General features: G+C 45.7%; 1 protein-coding gene across 3 annotated transcripts in view; it reads right to left on the reverse strand.

Annotated features, from left to right (window-relative positions):
- Positions 1-21,152, reverse strand: part of PRDM10 (PR/SET domain 10) — a 1,096,800-nt gene that overhangs the window by 845,410 nt on the left and 230,238 nt on the right. For all 3 annotated transcript variants that reach the window (XM_085647206.1, XM_085647205.1, XM_085647207.1), the window contains exons 6-8: positions 19,419-19,671; positions 3,166-3,407; positions 1,832-2,035 (exon numbers count right to left, since the gene is read on the reverse strand). In XM_085647206.1, coding sequence (XP_085503332.1) covers positions 1,832-2,035; positions 3,166-3,407; positions 19,419-19,671 — 699 coding nt within the window. The remainder of the gene's footprint in view (positions 1-1,831; positions 2,036-3,165; positions 3,408-19,418; positions 19,672-21,152) is intronic.

Below are 21,152 nucleotides of genomic sequence, written 5' to 3' on the forward strand. Positions count from 1 at the left end.
GAAGCAAATTTTGAAGGAAATACCAAAAAAGGTAGAGCTCAATGCTCCAGGGTCCTGCTAGCAGGAGCCGAAAAAAAGAACTTAAAGTAACTGCCTCTGGCTGTGCATCATGGGATACCGGGGTCTCTGGAGACTCTTAAAGGCACGGTATCCATTTGCAGAAACATAATGGCAGCCTATGGGGGCTTCTCTGTCCAACCCTTTCATCTCTATCATGAAAAAAATAAATTTTGTGATGGGGAGTTTTCTATGTGTTGAAACTCAGAAAGATTACTAAACTTACAGTTAACTGGCTATCTTTTTTTCACTTTAAGATGAAGTAATGGCCAGTGTAGCCTAGTTAGTTAGGCTGCATTATTGTCTTTTTATCTCTTAAATGTCTATGCAGGCCTTCCTGAAGAAAGGCAGAAGATGACAACTGAAGAAGATATATCTAATGAAGTGCTCCGGGGTCCACGCACATGGGCGGGACTATTCACATGATTATGACTATACACGGAAATCCCCTACAAGAGAAATCTAATTGCTTGAATTTCTTGTGTCTACTGTGAAAGAGGGAGGAGTGCGTACAGCATGAGGGTGAGCAAGGGTCCACAGGTACACTGGACACTTATCTTTTAAGAGAGGCTCTGCAACTCACTGGTCTTCACAGACTGGAAACAGGTGAAGGCAGATTTGAACCCTGGAGGTGGGACAAAGAATTTAAGACGATCTTCACAGATCACATACTGTTTTGTTTTTCGCATCTCGGATTTAGGCAACTCATTATACTTAACTTATCCTTGGCTTGATTTGGTGCTTTGTGGGTGCGTTTAGCATACCAAGAAATGTTACACCTTTTGATGGCTTTGAGGTATCCCTTCATATACATCTTGAATTAGGTTTTATCTAGTACAGCCTGAGACTTGTACCATTACCATTCTAGACATTTAGAACATTTTAGTTTTGAAAGGTCGTTCATAAAATACTTGTTGACTGCTTTGACACCTGCCTTGGACTTACTAATTTTGACTAGGATTAAAACGTGATCAGTGGATGAGGGTTTTGAGGGAGGATAGCCAGCAAGGGCTCAGGGTCTGTTGTGTCTGGGATGCTGGATTCGACTGCATTGTACATTAACTCAATCTCCTCTTTGTTTATGTTTTTGAAGTGCCTAGAAGGTGTGGGGAATGTTGTTCATGTTACGGTGATGTTGATGCCTGGTTGGGTATATTGATGCAGACCGGAGTTTGTTTCCATGTGTTGTTCTTAACACACCAATCTATTGAATGCCAGCTTTCTCTAACTCAAGAATGGGGAGTACTTTTTGGGCCTCCCTCTCTGAGGAGTGCCTAAAAAACCCTCTCCAACTCAAACCTCCCAACATCCATGACAACACATGATGCTGATAGCACCACCTTTTTAGCTGGGTACTATGAAGTATTTGTCGGAAATCTCAGACATACTCTTAAAACCAAAACTCATTAACTAAGATAAGCCTGTGATCATAGCACAAAAAGGAAAAGAAACAGAAGAAACAAGATGGATGAGTATCAAGCAGAAAAGCCATGACTGATCAATCAGAAGAACAAGAAGATTTGTAGGTGCAGTAAAGCCTTTCGCTTGTACAAATACACAAGTGTTTTATTCGCTATTGCAGGTGTATATCCCAGGCTGCATTCGAAGTGTGTCTGGGAAGTTCATGATTACTTAAAAAGTTCAATTTACAAAGCAGGAAAGAGCATTCATTAGAGGGCAAATGTCGCAAGACTAAAGGCTGATTACATGTAGCAGCTACAGGCCATTAAATACCTTGCAGATACATTAGGAAGGAAAAAAGTAAGATGCATACCCTGAGCTCCTGCTTGGGTTCAATATTCTTAATTGTAGTATAATAAATATGCTGGCCATACTGGTATGCCACTAGGTTCTGCTCAAGGTGGTTCTGAGCTGGGCGCACAAACATCATCCAGTTACAAAGCGACTCTTCCGACAGCTCGAACCACAGATCGTCTAGGAAATCCTGCTCTGGGTTGCTGCCTTTGTCGAGCGACACCTTGGGCACATGGTAAAAGGAAAACAAAGAAGATGGCATGTTAAGCCTAGTGTCAATTTCTTTGACAGTCCTCGGCACAATAATCACACACCCCTGATTCATCATTGTATGGCATTTTCCCCCCACAGTGATTATAAAACTGAGCTGCATAAAATGAAAGTGAGAACAAGGAGAGTGGGACATTTGACTGGGAAAGCTGGGGCCTTCTGCTAAGAAGAGAGTGCAGAGCAATCAGAAGCAGTACAGAAAATTAAATCTGTGTCAATGCCTTTAAATATTTTCTAAACACTTAGGTGTGGTCGTTAGCCTTAGATTTCAGAAGGAAAAGGTTTCTTCTTTTCCGTGCTCAAGTGCAGCAAACTTTAATTTGGCAACATCCGTCATGGTTTGTTCGACACTAGTGTTTCATGCAGACTTTTTTTATGAACCCGTTATAAATTTCTAAGATGCACTTCCTTTATTACCCTATGCACTCGGAAGAGTGTATTTCATAAACGAAACCCAATCGCTCCACCCGAAACTAATGCAGATAAATCAGATTTGGAGCTATAACGCCCATTTTCTGAAGAATCACACTGTTCTGAAACATCTAACGTCATTGTAAGGTCTGTTTCATCCAAAGCAGTAGAGGACGAGGTGTGAAGCAGAGGGACTAAAAATGCTTGAACTAATCGGGGAAAAAACATGCATTTGTATATACACAAGTGTGTTCGTGTTTTCACCAAGCCACTGAAGAGAAAAACAATCTATTTGTACCTGGACCTGCTATGCTTCTCTTTCGTTCTCGAGGGCCTCAATGCTCCAACATCATCCTTTTAACTGCAGCAGAGGCTATTATGCTGACCCTTTTCATTTCACAACTTCCATAACTCTGACCTAAGCCAAATACCTTCACTTCAACAATCAATCAAATGACACTTGGTAACCATTCACCACAACCAACTCAATTGCCATGCCCCAAATGACATTTCTTCCCTGCAGTACATTGGCCATATTTAGCTCTCCACATGTGTTCACTCCACTGTTTATGTTCTATGACTTTCAGTAGCATGGCATGGTAATGTTTCTAAAATCATGCTTCTGACCCACTCAACTCCACACTTATGTACATAAAAACTGCGTCACTATACCTTTAAATGGATGTAGTTATCCTTCAGTTCGGTCCGTTTAACCAGGGGACCTTCTACTGGACCGAACTGGGTGCGTTTAGGGATGCGCCGCTTAGAGTAAATTCCTCCCAGAAACCTGTCGATGCAGAGTACCAGTGGAAGGCTAGCTCTTGCCCGGGTAAGCACCGGGCGATTGGGGATGGGATGCAGTGGGCCATGTTTAGGGCACACGGAGGGATGGGCATTATTGCACTCTTCACACCCTGTAGGAAACAGCAAAAACATAGGGCTCAAAGTTGTACCACAAGTGTTACCAGTACATTTGAGTCTTTAACACAATATTTCCAAAGGAATTCACTGAGGTGCACGCTCCCTAGCATTGTTTACATGCATTAAAAAAACAGCCCATATGTAAGTTATGGGTACAAAGAGTTTGGAATGAGAAAGACAGAAAGTGATCTTTAGCCATTTTGGAAGGCTAGAAAGCATATTTGCGTTCCCTCAAGCTAATAAAACACCCTGACAGCTCAGAGGCTGAGCCCCATTCTTGTAACAGGAACCATGGATCGTTTTGTTTATATTCACTTGAATATTCAAAATAACATAAGGCCTGCTGGATCAAACACTAATATTTACAATAACCTATTTGGTTAATTAACTCACTGCACAAATATGTGGAAATCTGCAGGTTACAGGCTAAAATCAGTTGAGGAAGAGCTCTTGCATTCCAAGACATAAAAAGATCATGGCAGGAATAACTATTTTTTAAATTCGTAGGGTATGGTATACAAAAGGTTACTAGTGTTATTATTATTATTACTATTATTATTATTTTTAATGTTATCATTATTATTCCAAATTGCACCTGCAACACGTATGCAACTGAGTTTGGACTACACCACTAAACAACACTGTCAAATGTGAAGAGGTGTTTTCTCTCCACGGATGAAGACGTACTCTGCCAGTCCCACATCACTAGCAGCCAAAGACACTGTGCCCAATTCACAAAGGTAAACTTAGTCTTGAAGTCTAAGTTTAGACTTGAAGTCTAAGGGCCTGATTCACAAAGGTAAAATTAGAACTGAAGTTAAAGTTTAGATGTGAAGTCTAGGTTTAGACTTCAGGTCTACTGTGAAAAAACCTCTAAACTAACCCTCTTAATTTAGCTACTGGCTATGGGCTCTCATAAGTAGACATCTCCCCAAAGAAGAGAAAGTACATTTCTGCAAGATAGATATTTCATACAAAAATATTTTATTTTTTATAAAAATGCATATTTTTGTATATATATTTCTTTATCTTTTTTTTTATATATATGTACCTTTTTTAACATTTATATTTTTTTTGTCACACTTAAATCGACATACATGTATTTACAATTTTTGATATATACATTGTCTAAAAAACACAATTTGAACAACTGTTTATAGCCCCACAAACAACACTCATCAACACTACACTCACATCTCTCAAAAATACTACATTCACACTACCATTCATACACCATGAACAATATCACAGAGAGAAAGAAACTTTAGAACATATAAGCGATCCTATTTCCTTCTGGCAGAGACATTAGAAAGATTTGATTCCTTTCTATGATGGTTACACTTCCAATTATTTTCTCATTTGGTGTCTCTGGTAGGATTCCCTTGTGTAGAAAAAGGTCTACGCACGTTTCGGTGGATATTGTATTAGAGCCACCTTCATCAGGACAAAAGACAGTGTTCGGTCAAAATCAAACAGATGCGTGGACTGTGGGGTTATCTGAAATAATTTTGATATGGTCTTCTCCAAAAAAGGCCAACTATCTCACAAGTAGTGATATGTGCCCATTAGACCTGGTATTTTAAAAACAGCTTCCAAGTTGTAGGCCGGTTTTCAGATTACTTAATGGAGAGTTTCACCTCTGAAGTTAAAGTATCTTTCTCACCCCAAAAAAGGATGGGTGTCGCTGTCTCCAGGGTCAAACAGATTAGTTCTGTGCCTTTTTGACCATCTAGGACAGGGTCCAGAAATGTTTATTTTTATTCTTTGTAGCAGTATGCATTAATCGGTTTTCATCCCTCTCCTCCGTCGGCATTTTCCCAGGGTCTAAACTTGCACTTCACGTCTAAGTTTACCTTTGTGAATCAGGCCCACAATTTGGATGGTATAGCCTTGTTATGCTGATGAGTGATGCAGAGTAGGGTTTAGTCTGCAGATTCACCATTTAACCCCACTGAAAAATGCCCTGGCAAGGCCTCTTGACAATTAACCTGCTCCCAACCCTACCCATGGATCAAACTGACCCCAAGAAGTGGAATTGTCCATGCTGAAAAGACAGCTAGGTGTTCCCTGTCTTCCCCCACTTCTGCACCTTTCTTCCTGCACTGCGTCCATCCACAACTTCCTCTGGACACTTGCAGAGCCCAATCTACCTGAAATTCCCAGCCCAGCTTCCTCTTGCATCTATGCCCATGCTGTTTTCCACATACCTTCCATCCTTCTAGGCCTCATCCCTCAGCAACTGCAACTGTCCTAAGCCACTCCTTCCTTCCATCTTACAAATGTTCTACTCTTTTGTATCCTTTCCAGAGGCCCTTCCAGGATACCTGTCTCAATGCTACACCAAGATGTTACAACACCGAGGACAAAATTGAGGATCTCGTTCGTAAATAAATCCATCTCTCACACCTGGTCCAGAGACCCATTTAAGGTAACATGGGCACAATCCAGTAAATCTAAGTCACCGGCCATGATGGGGGATTGTTGCAATTTTCATTAACTGCTTCTCTTGCACACAAAAATCTAATTGTGCTACAAATCCTTCAAGCTACAGCTCATTACATTAATTTCAAAGCCACCAGTACTTCATTTGCGATTGATAACCAAGCCACAAAAAAACACATCACCCTTTCCAGTGCCTTTATTTTAAACACAACTAATTAGCAATAGATGTACTGATGAAAGAAGCAATGGTAGCATACGCTTTTGAAGTGCACCACCTCCCCCACACAAGCCAAACCTGCTAAAGTGGTGCTTGATATCTGATTATCTTCAACTTCCTAAGGGTGGGCAGGATCCTACAGATGCAATGGAAGGAATATGCTACTTACCAGTATGCATCTGTTCTTGGCATGTCGAGCTGCAGATCTACACACTGTGCATAGATCGCCATCTGGTGTTGGGCCCGGATGTTTGCACTTGTTTTTGTCTTGGAAAGTCTTTGGAAGTCACGAGGTATGTGACTCCTCCTTTGGATCATAGTGTGTATGGGCATCGGCTCCATCCTCAGATTGCTTTTCGCCAGCAGGGAAATGATGGAGCTTAGTAAGAAACAGGAAAGATGCCCATGTGTGTTTTATCTAAGTAAGATAATACTGGAACAGATAAAGGCGGGTGGGCGTGTGTAGATCTGCAGCTCTACATGCCAAGAACAGATGCATACTGATAAGTAGCATATTCCGTTCGAGGCATATGAGCTGCAGATTACACACTGTGCATAGAATGTAAAGTAGTATCCACCCTTAGCGGTGACCACCAGTATCTGTTGTTGTAGTTTGAAATAGTGTTTTGAGTACACACTAGCCTGTTGTTTAGTTTGCACATCAACTCAGTAGTGTTTTGTGAATGTGTGCGGTGTAGACCATGTAGCTGCTCTGCAGATATCATCTAAGGGAATGTTGCCTAGAAATGCCATTGAAGCCCCTATCTTTCGTGTAGAGTGGGCTTTAGGAGGAACAGACAATGTACGTTTTGCTTTATTGTAACAAATCTGTATGCATTTGATAATCCACCTAGCTATCCCAGATTTTGATATGGGGTTGCCTTTATGTGGTGGTTAGAAAGACACGAATAGTTGTTTGGTCTTACAAAAGGTTTTAGTTCTTTCTATGTAGTATAATAGTGCTCTTTTGACATCTAAGGTGTGAAGAGCTCTTTCTGTGACTGTTTGTGACTGCGAGAAGAATACAGGCAGCTCTACAGATTGATTGAGGTGGAAGGGCGAAATGACTTTAGGGAGGAATTTAGGATTAGTTTGGAGAACAACTTTATTAAGATGCATCTGTAAAAAGGGTGTTTGAATGGTTAGTGCTTGTAGTTCACTAACTCTTCGTAGATAAGTAATGGCTACAAGGAAAGCAGTTTTCCATGTTAAGAATTGTAGCTCAGATTTATGTAGGGGTTCAAATGGAGGCCCTATTAGTCTTCTGAGAACGATGTTCAAATTCCACACAGGGGAAGGTGGTACTCTGGGGCGAATTATTCTTTTGAGTCCTTCCATAAAGGCCTTTATGGCAGGTACCCTGAAAAGTGAGAGGTGTTGTCTATTTTGTAGATATGCTGCTATGGCAGCCAGATGCAATCTGATGGAGGTATAGGCTAGGTTGCATCTTTGGAAGTGTAGTAAGTAGCCTATGATGTGTTGGATAGACACATCTAGGGGATTAGCGTTGTTGTTATGGCAGTATATTACGAATCTTTTCCACTTGGCTGCATAGCATGCTCTAGTGGTAGGATGTCTAGCTTCTTTGATGATGTTCATACAGTCAGGAGGAAGGTTAAGGTAACCAAATTCTAGGATTTCAGGAGCCAGATCGCTAGGTTCAGCTGAGCTGGGTCTGGGTGTTGGATCTCAACATGGTTCTGGGTTAGGAGGCGTGGAGAGAGGTGTCATTTTTGGTGTGGAACTACTGAGAGTTCCAGCAGTATAGTGTACCATGGCTGTCTGGCCCAAGTTGGAGCAACTAGGATGAGCGTTAATGAGTGTTGCTGTAGTTTGCGCACCACTAGTGGAATGAGTGGGAGAGGCGGAAAAGCGTACGCAAATCTGCCTGACCAGTTCATCCAGATCGCATTGCCTTTGGACAATGGGGGAGGATACCTGACGGCGAAGTTTGGGCATTTGGCGTTTTCTTGGGTGGCGAAGAGTTCTATCTGTGGTTGCCCCCAAGTCTGAAAAAACGGTTGAAGAACTTGTGGATGAAGTTCCCACTCGTGGATTTGCTCTGTTTGACGACTCAAGAGGTCGGCTATTGTGTTTTGGACTCCTGGGACATGTTGGGCTAGGAGAAAAATGTTCTGAGGTATAGCCCACCTCCATATGCTCTGTGCAAGTTGAGAGAGCTGCAGAGAGTGTGTCCCGCCTTGTTTCTGGATGTAATACATGGCTGTCATGTTGTCGGTGCGGACTAAGACAGTCTTGCCTCATATATGTTTTTGAAATGCTTTTAAGGCTAGGAAGATGGCTAGTAACTCCAAATGGTTGATGTGGAGTAGCTTTTGTTGAGGTGTCCACCTGCCCTGCATGGTGTGATGTAGTAGGTGAGCTCCCCAGCTGGAGAGCGATGCGTCCGCTGTCATGACTATTTGAGGAACTGGCTCGAGGAACGGTCGCCCTTTGGAAAGGTTCTTGGTGTTCCACCACTGCAGAGAGCAATGGGTACGACCGTCTACCAACACCAGATCTGTTAGCTGACCTTGAGCCTGGTTCCAATGGTGTGCTAAGCACTCTTAGAGATGATGCACCTGGAGTCTTGCATGAGGCACAATGAATATGCAAGAGGCCATCATTCCTATGAGTTGCATGAACACTCAAGCTAGAAGAGTGTTGCGGTTGGAATCTGGTGAGAAGAGCTTGGATGCTCGCTATCCTTGCGGGACTGGGATAGGCGAGTGCTCTTGCGGTGTTTATGGTGGCACAGAGGTATTGTTGCGTGTGGGATGGTTGGATCTGGGACTTGGCGTGATTTATTGTGAATCCCAGGTTGTGAAGTTGTTGAATAGTGGCGTGAGTGTGTTGGACACACTGATTGTACGATTTGGCTTTTATGAGCTAGTCGTCTAGGTATGGGAAGACATGTATGTTTTGTCTTCTTAGATGTGCTGCCACTACTGCTAGGCACTTGGTGAACACTCTTGGTGCTGTGGTGACTCCGAATGGGAGCACCTTGAATTGATAGTGGTGACCGTCCACTACGAATCTTAGATATTTTCTGTGAGCGCTGTGAATGGGAATGTGGAAATAGGCATCCTTGAGGTCTAGAGTAGCAACGAAGTCGCCCTGGGAAAGCAGAGGGAGGACCTTTACATTTACATTTACATTTACCTGCTGAAGTGTGACCATGTGCAAATGGTCTGAATGTAGGTATATGTTTAGAGGTCTGAGGTCTAAAATAGGCCTTAGAGATCTGTCCTTTTTTGGTATGAGAAAATAGAGGGAGTAGACTCCCCTGTTTTGTTGCTGCAGGGGAACTGGTTCTATTGCACTCTTTTGTAGGAGGGAGATTACCTCCTGCTTTAAAAGTGACAGATGTTCTTGTGACATTGGACGGTGTTTGGGTGGGATGTTTGGGGGGGTAGATGTTAGTTTGAGACAGTAGCCTGATTGAAATATTTTGTGGACCCACCTGTCTGAAGTGATGTTTATCCAGGCAGGGAGAAATTGGTGGAGTCTTCCCCCGACTGGAGTTGAATAGTCGGAAAGGAAATGGAGGGAAGTCATGGGGTAGGTGTGGAGGTAGAGCGGAAGATGTTATTTTTGCCTCTGCTGTTATTCCCACTGTAACCACCCCTTTGGTAGCCTCTAGCAAAGGTGGATTGTGCGGGAGCTTTGTAAGAGGTGGAGGGACTATCCGAGGAGTAGCCTCGATGGGTGCTTCTAAAGGATGAGCGACGAAAGGATCATCAGGGAGCTTGCAACTGCAAGTCTCCCATAGATTTGGCGGTGTCTGTTGTAATGATCGCGGATGTTCTGCAGGAGCGTCCGGAACGTTGGAGAAAAGTCCACAGTCGTCCCCCACGTTCCTCCGACTCTATCAAACTCTAGAGTACGAAGGACCCGCTGGGGAAAACAGGGAAACAAAACAAGGATAGGTGGGGAAAACAGGCAGGTCTTGACGGATGATTCTGGCAGGCGAAATAGCAGGAAGGTGATGGTTCTTGACAGGAAGGAATGATAGGGCCCCTCAGCTGTAACACAAAGGTAGGTATATGAATATTAATACAGCACTACCCTGGAGCTTTCTTCACTTCATTCCCCAAGACACCTACCGGGGTTAACGCCAGCCTCCTGGATTATGGCCTGCAGGAATAAGTAGGAATAACTCTGCACGACCCACTTATGATCGATTCCCAGAGGAGAACTCAGTTTCACTATGTGTAAGTCACTTTACAGGCTGAGAACAACAAAGACAGGGTTCATAAATGATGGAAGGATACGATTCCCCATATGCCTATATGATGTGTAGGAAGAACAAGTACCGTGATTCTTATGTAGGAAGGTGGCAAACCTAATCCACTGCTCAATGGTCCTCGCAATAATCACCCTCGGATGCCTGATGCGTGTTCAAGAGAACATAGGGTAGGGACAAGTAGTGGATGCGCCAAAGAGGCCACTGATACTTGAACTGGGGTAAGAACACAAAGTATGACTCCAACCAAATCACAAGACTTGGAGTCGCCTTAACAGCAGGCGTAAGCACAACACAATACAAGCCTGAATCTGGAATTAGCAGGCTGACATATAACATGACACAACTCAAGCCTGATATGCAGGATTTGGAATTAGCAGGCTTACATACAACACGACAACTCAAGCCTGATCTGCAGGATTTGGAATTAGCAGGCTTACATATAACACAACACAACTCTAGCCAGAGAGGTTGATTCTGGAGAGGGATATCAAAAGGAGCAGTGCAGGCGATGGGGACTCACTAACCGTCAGCCAACCTCAATCTCCGAGGTAAGGAGAGACGAGTGACGGGCGAACCCCGCACTGCTAATTAACACTTAGACCTTACTTGGCAAGGCGCAACACGCTCGGCCGCTCAGATGGAAGGAGCGCCAACACGCTCGGCCGCTCGGATGGAAGGAGCGCCTCTACGCTTCACCAGGGGGAACAGCGATAACAACCCCGGAGCCGGGACTCGTCTGCTTCGACTCGTCCGCGGCTTCGCACTGGAAAACAGGAAGTACGTTTAACCGGAAGTCAGGCAACAACAAACAAGACGGAACTGGGGCTCAGTGCTAGAACGCGAAGCGGCGTTTGCACGCCCTTCGCCGTTTAAATACACACTGCACACAGGGGCCGGACCGCGGGGCATGACAGCACACTCCCCCCACAACGCCCTCCCCCTGGTTTGGGTTTATGAGGGTACCTAAGGTGAAACAGCCGCACCAACCGGGGAGCATGCACGTCACAAGCTGATACCCAAGAGCGTTCCTCCACACCGTATCCTTTCCAATGCAACAGATACTGGAGGGTCCTACCAGCTAAGCGAGAGTCAATGACCGCCTCAACCTCATATTCGTCAGTATCTTGAACGGTGAGAGGAGCGGGCCTCCTGGGGACACGCGTGCCAGGTTCAACGGGTTTGAGCAATGACACGTGAAATACAGGATGGATTTTAAGGGACGTAGGTAGTTCTATTTTCACTGCCACCGGATTGACCAGCTTCACCACCTTGTAGGGTCCGATGTATTTGGGATTGAACTTGCGAGGACCACTGAGTTTAATGTGTTTCGTGGAAAGCCACACCTTATCCCCTGGAGCATATATAGGTTCCAACCTCCTGTGTAAATCAGCCCCCTCCTTGTATCTCACCTTGGCCAACTCTAGGTCTACCAACGACTGCTCATGTATGTCGTGTAACTTTTGTACTAAGTCAGTGGCAGCGGGAGTCGGGCTGTCAACAGGAATCCCTAGAGGCAATAACTTGGGGTGAAACCCTTGAGAACAGAAAAAAGGGGTCAGGTGGGTGGAAGAATGTGGGCTGTTGTTATACGACATCTCCGCCATCCATACCCACTCATCCCACTCAGCTGCAGATTGTAGAGCTTGAATCCTCACATATTGTTCGAAGCACTGATTGACACTCTCGGTTTGGCCATCCGACTGAGGATGATGACTGGAAGAGAGTCTAACGTCGATCTGTAACATCACACAGAGATTCCTCCAAAACCGAGACACAAATTGAGCCCCCCTATCAGAAATCAAGACCGAGGGAAGACCATGGAGACGGACAATATGTTGCAAGAATACCGAGGCTAAGGCTGCTGCTGTGGGTAACCCCGTCAAGGGGATAAAATGAGCAGTCTTTGTGAAATGATCCACCACCACCAGCAAGGTGTTATTAAGCTTTTTGGTAAGCGGTAGTTCCACGATGAAGTCAAGGGAAACCGTGTGCCACGGGCCGGGAGGAGAGGCGAGAGGGAGCAGCAGGCCCACTGGGTGCAGATGAGAAACCTTGGATTGTGCACAGACATGACACGACTTCACATACCGTTCTATGTCCCTCACCATAGTGGGCCACCAAAAACGCTCTCGTATAACCCTGGTAGTTTTCTTAATGCCTGGATGTCCCGACAAAGGGTGTGAGTGATACCACTCCAATACCTGAGTTTGCAAGTCAGAAGCGGGCAACACCACCCCTCCACGGACACACACAAAACCATCTGTATGAACTCACTCCTCAGCCCCCACAAAATCACGCATATTCACAGAGAGTTGACATTGACGAATCCGATCCCTGAAGACATTCTCCTTGAACACCCCCCCTAAGAAGCACCTCTCAGGGATGACAGGGGGCACATCAGTGGGCACGTCGGGAAGCTGAAAACCCAACCGGGACAGGGCATCGGCCTTACCATTCCTCCTCCCAGGGCGGAATTTGATAGTGAAGTCATACTCGCAAAAGAACTGGGTCCATCGGAGTTGCCTCATGGACAGGGCTTTGGTTGACTTCAGATATTGGAGGTTGCGATGGTTCGTCTTCTTTGTCTTTCTTCTGCTGTTAACGGCCCTCTCACTATCCCTATTTGCATCGGTTCACTCTCATCAAGCCCTTTAACCGCCTCTACTGCTTTTGTCTTGGTGGGAACATATCGTGACTCTCCCTTCCCCTTTTCCTGCTTCCGCTCCTGAATACGATGTTCGATTTTTACCACAAGGTCTATCAGCTCAGGACAGGCTGTGGGGAGGTCCACTATTTGCGAAAGGGCGTCCTTTAAATCATCACGCAGCCCTCTGTAAAATAGGGTACCTCGCTTTTCCTCAGGCCAGTTAGACTCAACTACCAGTCTTTGAAATGTAGTGATGTAGGACACCAGGTCTTGACTACCTTGTTTCAAAGCCAGTAACTCAGAGTCAGCGGAGTGTGTATATGTGTGTTTATCAAATAGTTTGCGGAACTCCCTCTTAAAGGCTAGGTAATTATACAATAAAGGGTCATCACGGTCTACTAAAGGTATGGCCCAGTCTGCGGCCGCCCCACTAAGGTAGGAAATCATGAACGCGACCCGGGCCTGATCAGTAGGGAAGCAGGTGGCTTTACAAGAAAAATGTAACTGGCAGTGACTGAGAAAGGCGGCGCACCGAGAAGTATCACCTGAGAACCTTTCTGGCGGAGCTAATGGGATGGAAGTAGGGGTGGTGACCTGTATCACAGGGTTGTTTGCGTCTACTCCCCCACCCGCAGCCCCCAAGCCGTGCCGTTGCTGGAGGGTATCTAGTCTAGCGGACAGAGCCTGGGTTTCTGCTTGTAAGTTGCCGAGCATGCCGGCAACATCGGCAAGCGTAACCACACCTAGTTCCATAACGCTCGGGCAGAATATACTATATTGGCTTCGCGTTCTGTAATGATCGCGGATGTTCTGCAGGAGCGTCCGGAACGTTGGAGAAAAGTCCACAGTCGTCCCCCACGTTCCTCCGACTCTATCAAACTCTAGAGTACGAAGGACCCGCTGGGGAAAACAGGGAAACAAAACAAGGATAGGTGGGGAAAACAGGCAGGTCTTGACGGATGATTCTGGCAGGCGAAATAGCAGGAAGGTGATGGTTCTTGACAGGAAGGAATGATAGGGCCCCTCAGCTGTAACACAAAGGTAGGTATATGAATATTAATACAGCACTACCCTGGAGCTTTCTTCACTTCATTCCCCAAGACACCTACCGGGGTTAACGCCAGCCTCCTGGATTATGGCCTGCAGGAATAAGTAGGAATAACTCTGCACGACCCACTTATGATCGATTCCCAGAGGAGAACTCAGTTTCACTATGTGTAAGTCACTTTACAGGCTGAGAACAACAAAGACAGGGTTCATAAATGATGGAAGGATACGATTCCCCATATGCCTATATGATGTGTAGGAAGAACAAGTACCGTGATTCTTATGTAGGAAGGTGGCAAACCTAATCCACTGCTCAATGGTCCTCGCAATAATCACCCTCGGATGCCTGATGCGTGTTCAAGAGAACATAGGGTAGGGACAAGTAGTGGATGCGCCAAAGAGGCCACTGATACTTGAACTGGGGTAAGAACACAAAGTATGACTCCAACCAAATCACAAGACTTGGAGTCGCCTTAACAGCAGGCGTAAGCACAACACAATACAAGGCTGAATCTGGAATTAGCAGGCTGACATATAACATGACACAACTCAAGCCTGATATGCAGGATTTGGAATTAGCAGGCTTACATACAACACGACACAACTCAAGCCTGATCTGCAGGATTTGGAATTAGCAGGCTTACATATAACACAACACAACTCTAGCCAGAGAGGTTGATTCTGGAGAGGGATATCAAAAGGAGCAGTGTAGGCGATGGGGACTCACTAACCATCAGCCAACCTCAATCTCCGAGGTAAGGAGAGACGAGTGACGGGCGAACCCCGCACTGCTAATTAACACTTAGACCTTACTTGGCAAGGCGCAACACGCTCGGCCGCTCAGATGGAAGGAGCGCCAACACGCTCGGCCGCTCGGATGGAAGGAGCGCCTCTACGCTTCACCAGGGGGAACAGCGATAACAACCCCGGAGCCGGGACTCGTCTGCTTCGAATCGTCCGCGGCTTCGCACTGGAAAACAGGAAGTACGTTTAACCGGAAGTCAGGCAACAACAATCAAGACGGAACTGGGGCTCAGTGCTAGAACGCGAAGCGGCGTTTGCACGCCCTTCGCCGTTTAAATACACACTGCACACAGGGGCCGGACCGCGGGGCATGACATCTGTATCCTTTTCCATTTTTTCGAGGGATATGTCTACGTCGGGCCCAAATAAGTGTTGCTCATCAAAAGGTTGATTGAGTATAGAACTCTGTAGTTCTGGTTTAAAACCTGATATCCGTAACCAGGCAAGCCTGCGCAAAAGGACACTGATGTTGACCTTGAGGCGGTATCTGCTGCATCTAGGGCACAGCGAATGGAGGTATTAGTGATGGTCTTACCCCCATGGATTAGCTCACTGGCCCTGTTTTTGTATTTGTCAGGGAGGTGCTGCATTATAGAATCAAGTTCGTCATAATGTGCCCTGTCATATCTGGCTAGGAGCGCTTGGGTGTTAGCAATGCGCCAAATACTTGCTGCCTGTGATGCTGTGCGTTTGCCAGAGGCGTCTAGGAGTTTGGATTCCTTGTCTGGTGGTGGTGCGTCACCTGACGTTTGGGAATTTGCCCTCTTCCTGGCGTTAGAGACTACTAGGGAGTCTAGTGGTGCGGGGCCCTTAATGTATACTGTGTCAGTAGGGGCAGCTTTATATTTCTTCTCTATTCTTGGGATGATGACCCGAGCCCTGACTGGGTCTTTAAATATCTCTGTTGCGTGCTTAATGACCCCTTAAAGCATGGGTAGTGGTGCGGTGAACCTTTGTGTGGTGTCAAAGGTATCAATAAGGAAATCCTCCTCTACTGGTTCTGTATGCAGGGCCACCCCGTGGTATTGGGCAGCTCTTTGAAGGAGCTGGTTGAACCCGATATTGTCCTCTGGGGGGGGGGGAGGCCTGGAGGGATAAATATCATCTTGTGGGGTGTAAGGGACATCTGGGACACTATAATCATCCCAGGGGTCAGGGGAGCCAGTAGGGGTAGGGTCCCCAAGGGGTTGATCGTCCGCACCTCCCCCTGCATCATCTGATGTGTTATCATCATCTATTGGGGTAGGTGATGGTGTGGGAGAGTGATGTGGTGGGAGAGGAGGAGGAGGAGGAAGAGAAGAAGGAAATCCTCAATGGAGAGGTGGCAAAGTCTCTATCTTGTTGGTGGACCAGGCGCAGGCATGTGTAGTGGTCTTTTTTTGATACTGAGCATTAAATGACCAGTCTTAGGATCCTTCATTAGAGTCTTTTGTGTAGGATCTGGCCGAAACAGTTCATCTGTGGGAAACAGATCCGTCGGTGCCGAGGGCTTCGGTGCCGTAAGTTTTTGGGGCGTCGCCTCGGTAGCGGTCCTAGGCTTTGAACCGTGTATTTTTGAAGTGTCTTTTGGAGTTGGAGCCGGGTGCTGTTTTTTCGGTTCCGAGGTCTTCGGTTTGGAAGTATCGGGGCCATTCGGTGGGCGGCTTTTAGTCGGCTCCGAGGGTGTTGTCGGTGCCGAAGAGCTGGTGCTAGCCTTCGACGCAGAGTGCTTCGATGTGGGAGCAGCGGTCGGCGTGGATGAGGTTAAAGACGCCTTTTCCTTTGGTGCCGGAGTTGGCTGGTCGGTACCGAGGGTAGGCTGACTCGAGCTCGAGTCACCTAAAGGCTTTGCAGGCTTCTTTACCGGGCCCGAAGGCTGGGCATGGGAAGCAGTGTCTAGGCATGCACCTGGGCCCGAAGGTGGAGGTGGTACCGAAGCCTTTTTCGACAGTGTTGAGGGGGTGGGTGGGTCGGGGTCGACGTCTGTACTCATGGCCCTTCGATGTCGGAATCATCTGCTTCGGAGGTGCTGATGGCTTCCTCGATTCGACCCTGCTCCGGAACATCGACGCCTCTTGAAAGATGTCGTCGGGATAGAAGATGAAGAGCGCGCCATTGTTCTTCGAGCTCATCGGTCCCGGATGGTCTTTTTGGAGCGGAAGGAAGCAGAAGCTGGACAGTCCCTGGCCTCGTGCTCCGGTGAGAGGCAGAGGTTGCACACCTCATGTAGGTCGGTGTGGGGAAACTTCGATCCACATCGAGGACACTTTTTAAATGGCGTCCTTTTCATGAGCCGGAGATGAGGTCCTGGTAGGCCCGAAGGCCTTCGTCGACGACCGGAATCGAAGACATCGAGTTGAAGGGCGTGTGTGGATGGAAACGCGATCGAAAACAATACCGTTGAGATGGGAAGGATTGCGCGTCGAAGAGAAACCGTTAACGGTTCCGAGCTGGAACGCGAGAACACATCCGAGCCCGTTGGCGGAAAAAAACAATCTGAGGATGGAGCCGATGCCCATGCGCACTATGATCCAAAGGAGGAGTCACATACCTCGTGACTTCCAAAGACTTTCCAAGACAAAAACAAGTGCAAACATCCGGGCCCAACACCAGATGGCGATCTATGCACAGTGTGTAATCTGCAGCACATATGCCTCCAACACATGTTCTCGTCCCCTGTTATGGCTACTGTAGCTACCGTGCAAGGATCCCACAAACGAGTAGAAAGAAGGCACTCCACAAGCAATAATAATCTTCCAAAGTCTGACTAGTAGTTCCTGCACATAAAAGCGTTTTTTCATTTTTTTACCTGGTACGGATTGCTTCTCGTACTTCATCAATCCTACTCTGCATCAACATCTCAACAGATTTCGAACATACGCCAGACCTAATTCTGGAAAATATAGCCCTCTTCCACCCAGCATGCTCACCACAGATTCCTCACCTTGTATGTTCAACAGCGATGAGTCCGTTTATCCAACAAAACAAGAAGCTCCCTGAGGACTCATTCTTGCCATCATGCTACTCAAGAAATATTTAAAGACTGACTCACTTCCATCCCATGAGGCTCACCGTGAGCTCAAGCACCACATCACTCTCACACCAATAAAAACGAATGCAGATAGTAAGTAGACCATATCAATTGAATAGCCAGTATCCTGTTTCACATTCCTTAAAACAACAAAGGCACATGAAGCCTCAAAATACTCAAAAAACAAAGACACGTCAGAGACTTCAAGGTTTGCTTACATTTATCAGGAGACCAAAACTATCCTATAAAGCATGAGGGAAGAATATTTGATACAAAAGACCACAATACTCTACTTGGTCACTCTGTGAAGCTCTGCAGAACAGGCAAAACAACTTCGTTTTGGTTCTGGCTCTTTTCTTTCATCATACCCATCCAATGTAAATTAAGCCTTTGATCATCTTCATTCTCCTGAACCAGAAGAGGCATGACGCGCAGGTCATATAATCAGCTGCCATGTGCACGCTGATGAACAGCGGAAATACATTAGATAATCATGAAAATATCAGACAACCCTGGGGCTGTCTCGAGCATATGCAAAGCTGGATGTAGTCCTGTAGATACGTGTCACATATTATTAAGGATGGTTCTTCAGTGTTCTTATATATTAAAGATTCATGAGCTATTTTACTATACTCCACATCTTTCTGGGAATACTCTGGTTAAAACAAATGAAAAAGTTTCCTCTTTAACTAAACCCTGCCACAGGGTATTTGCGAATCCCAGAGTTTGTTTTATCCATCCTTCCTGACACCACCACAGAGCACCACCTTAGTCAGATTTTGAACAGCTTTATAACATTTCAACTGTATGGCGTGACGTGAAACTTGAGTGATACCATCGCGGATACAAATACATGCAAATCATCTATCCTGCACTGAGTCATTTCTTGTTTTTAATGCAGAGATAATGGTTTATAAAGCAGTAAATGCTTCAATTATATTCTTTTATCCAGACCACATATTCAGATTGAGTCTCAGCCTTATTGTCTATGTCCAAGCAGTGGTAAATGCAAAACGTTTTCAAGGACTCCAACAAGCTCATCTTGAAGATCTCTGGCCATTAAGAGTGAACCCTGAATGCTGATATTGTGAGTTTTTCCTTGTGTTGAAAGTGTGGTTGTCCGTTCTAGTTACTATTTGCTTGCCTTCTTATATGCAACTCTAACGCATCATACAATCTCACTTGATGGCATGCAACACACAGCTGAGTAGTTGACCGCCCTTAAGGATTTAACAACTAAGGGTTTTTCCAATAGTGAGTTTGTGGAGGGCTTTCTTCTTTTTTAACTAATTTTGGGTGTCGAAAAAAAAATAGGATTATTCATTCAGTCTTTTGTTCCCAGAGAAACTCTGTGGAGGGTACCCAGAATTCTGATTCTAGGTAGAAGCATTGCATCGGACCTACTAGCCATTTAATGGAAAGGCAGTAGTAGAAAACAAAAAGTGGGAATTTCGCCGAATTTGTTTTTGTCTGTGCAGCGAAAAATGACGTGATCTACTGCTCCCTCGACGAAAAAAAAAAACACAAGTAGTGTTTATGGCTGGTGCATTTATAAAACCCCAGAACAACTGTAGAGGGTCATACGTACACAGGTCATTTGGGTCAAAGGGGCGAGGGGGGTCAGCTTCCCACTCATCCAATTCTGAATCTTCTTCATCATCATCTTCATCGTCGTCATCATCATCGTCTTCATCCTCATCATCATCGTCGTCGTCGTCGTCGTCATCGTCTTCATCATCTTTTGTATCTGACCGGTCAATTGATCTCTGCAAAGACAGGTGAGCAGCACCGTCTACACCTTCCACAGGAGGTAAACTTTGGTCGTCAAGCGACAGAGATTCCTAGGAAAATAGAAACAACATTAAAGAGAATCTTTAAGGAAGGAAATTATCTTTCTTCTTAACATACAGGGAAGTCAACTTATTTACTAGGACCTTAAAACAATTCACCCAACAGCTTACAACTCATTATCAAACTGTAAACAGAGTGTAATATTCCAAGTGTGAAAAATTGTGCCACTTCACCTGCATTTCTATAAGTTTTTTTGCACTCTTTACTCAATGAACAGAAACAAACCGCTGGCGATTTGGGTGCTTTCAAGGTATAGATTGTTTGCTGCAGTCCTCCATATTATAATTCTTTGTGCTAAGCTTGAAGAATAAAGTTTCAGAAGATTTTTCAGCCCAAGACTACAGAACTTTAGGACTCTCAAGGGCAAGTTCTCACAACCCAAGCTGACAAGTTAAGGTTAGCGAGATTCTTTATTAGGGACCTCTATAATTACACTTTCGTGCAGTGTTCCCATTTATGGGCAACCTCTACATTTAGTATGGGATGGGAATATCACCTGCATGGTCGACAGAGCTGTGTTCCTCTTATTTGAGTGCCCGACAACCGGTGTATCCGGTAACCTGGTTTTTAGGTCAAAACTTCAGCAGAACTGTGTGGTTTGCCACAGACATCTTAGGAACATTCGGAAAACTTTGCTGGGAATGCAATCTACCCGGTAAACTGCCATTACTTCGCGGGCACTACTACGAAGTACCATTATTGCGCATTTTTTTACTTCGCGGGATCTTTTTCTACGTATGATTTTACGTAGCCTGCTGTTACTTCGTATTTACCGTTACTTCGCAAGTGAATTACTTTGCAGACTATCAACATCGTTGTTTGGACAAGGAGGCGCTTCCGTTTCCAAACAACGACGTACACCACTGACGACACATTAAGCAGGAGAAGAGTGGAATCACGAATGAAGGGGAAGAGAGACCACGAGGAGAGAGAGGTAAGTGGACTTTGTAGTTTTTAGGGTCGTGCAGGGGGTAGTCTTTTAGGTTGTAGTGTTTTGTTTGTGCAGGGTAGTGTATTTGGGTTTAGGGTAATGTCGGGGGTCGTGAAGGGTAGTGTTTGGGAATAGGACTAGGGGTCAGGGAGGGATGTGCCGGGGGTAGTGTTTAAGGGTTTAGGGTAGTGTTGTGGTGTATGTGTAGTGTAGGGTAGTGTTTTAGGGTTTAGGGAAGTGTAGGGGGGCGTGCAGGGTAGTGTTGCAGTGTAGGGACAGGAGTGGGGGGAAGGGGAAAGGTCACGCAGAGGGTAGTGTTTAAGGGTTCAGGGTAGTGGTGTGATGTGTCTGTAGTGTAGGGTAGAGTTTTGGGGTTTAGGGTAGTGTTGGGGGGGTCATGCAGTGTAGTGCAAGAGTGTAGGGACAGGACAGGGGGAAGGACGGTTAGGGGGCAGTGTTTTAGGGTTTAGGGTAGTGTAGAGGTGTTTGAGTAGTGTAGGGTAGTGTAGTGTTTGTGGTTTTGTGTAGTGTAGTGTTTTG

The sequence above is a fragment of the Triturus cristatus genome, chromosome 3_2 (genome assembly GCF_964204655.1).
Source record: "Triturus cristatus chromosome 3_2, aTriCri1.1, whole genome shotgun sequence".
Taxonomy (NCBI): Eukaryota; Metazoa; Chordata; class Amphibia; order Caudata; family Salamandridae; genus Triturus; species Triturus cristatus.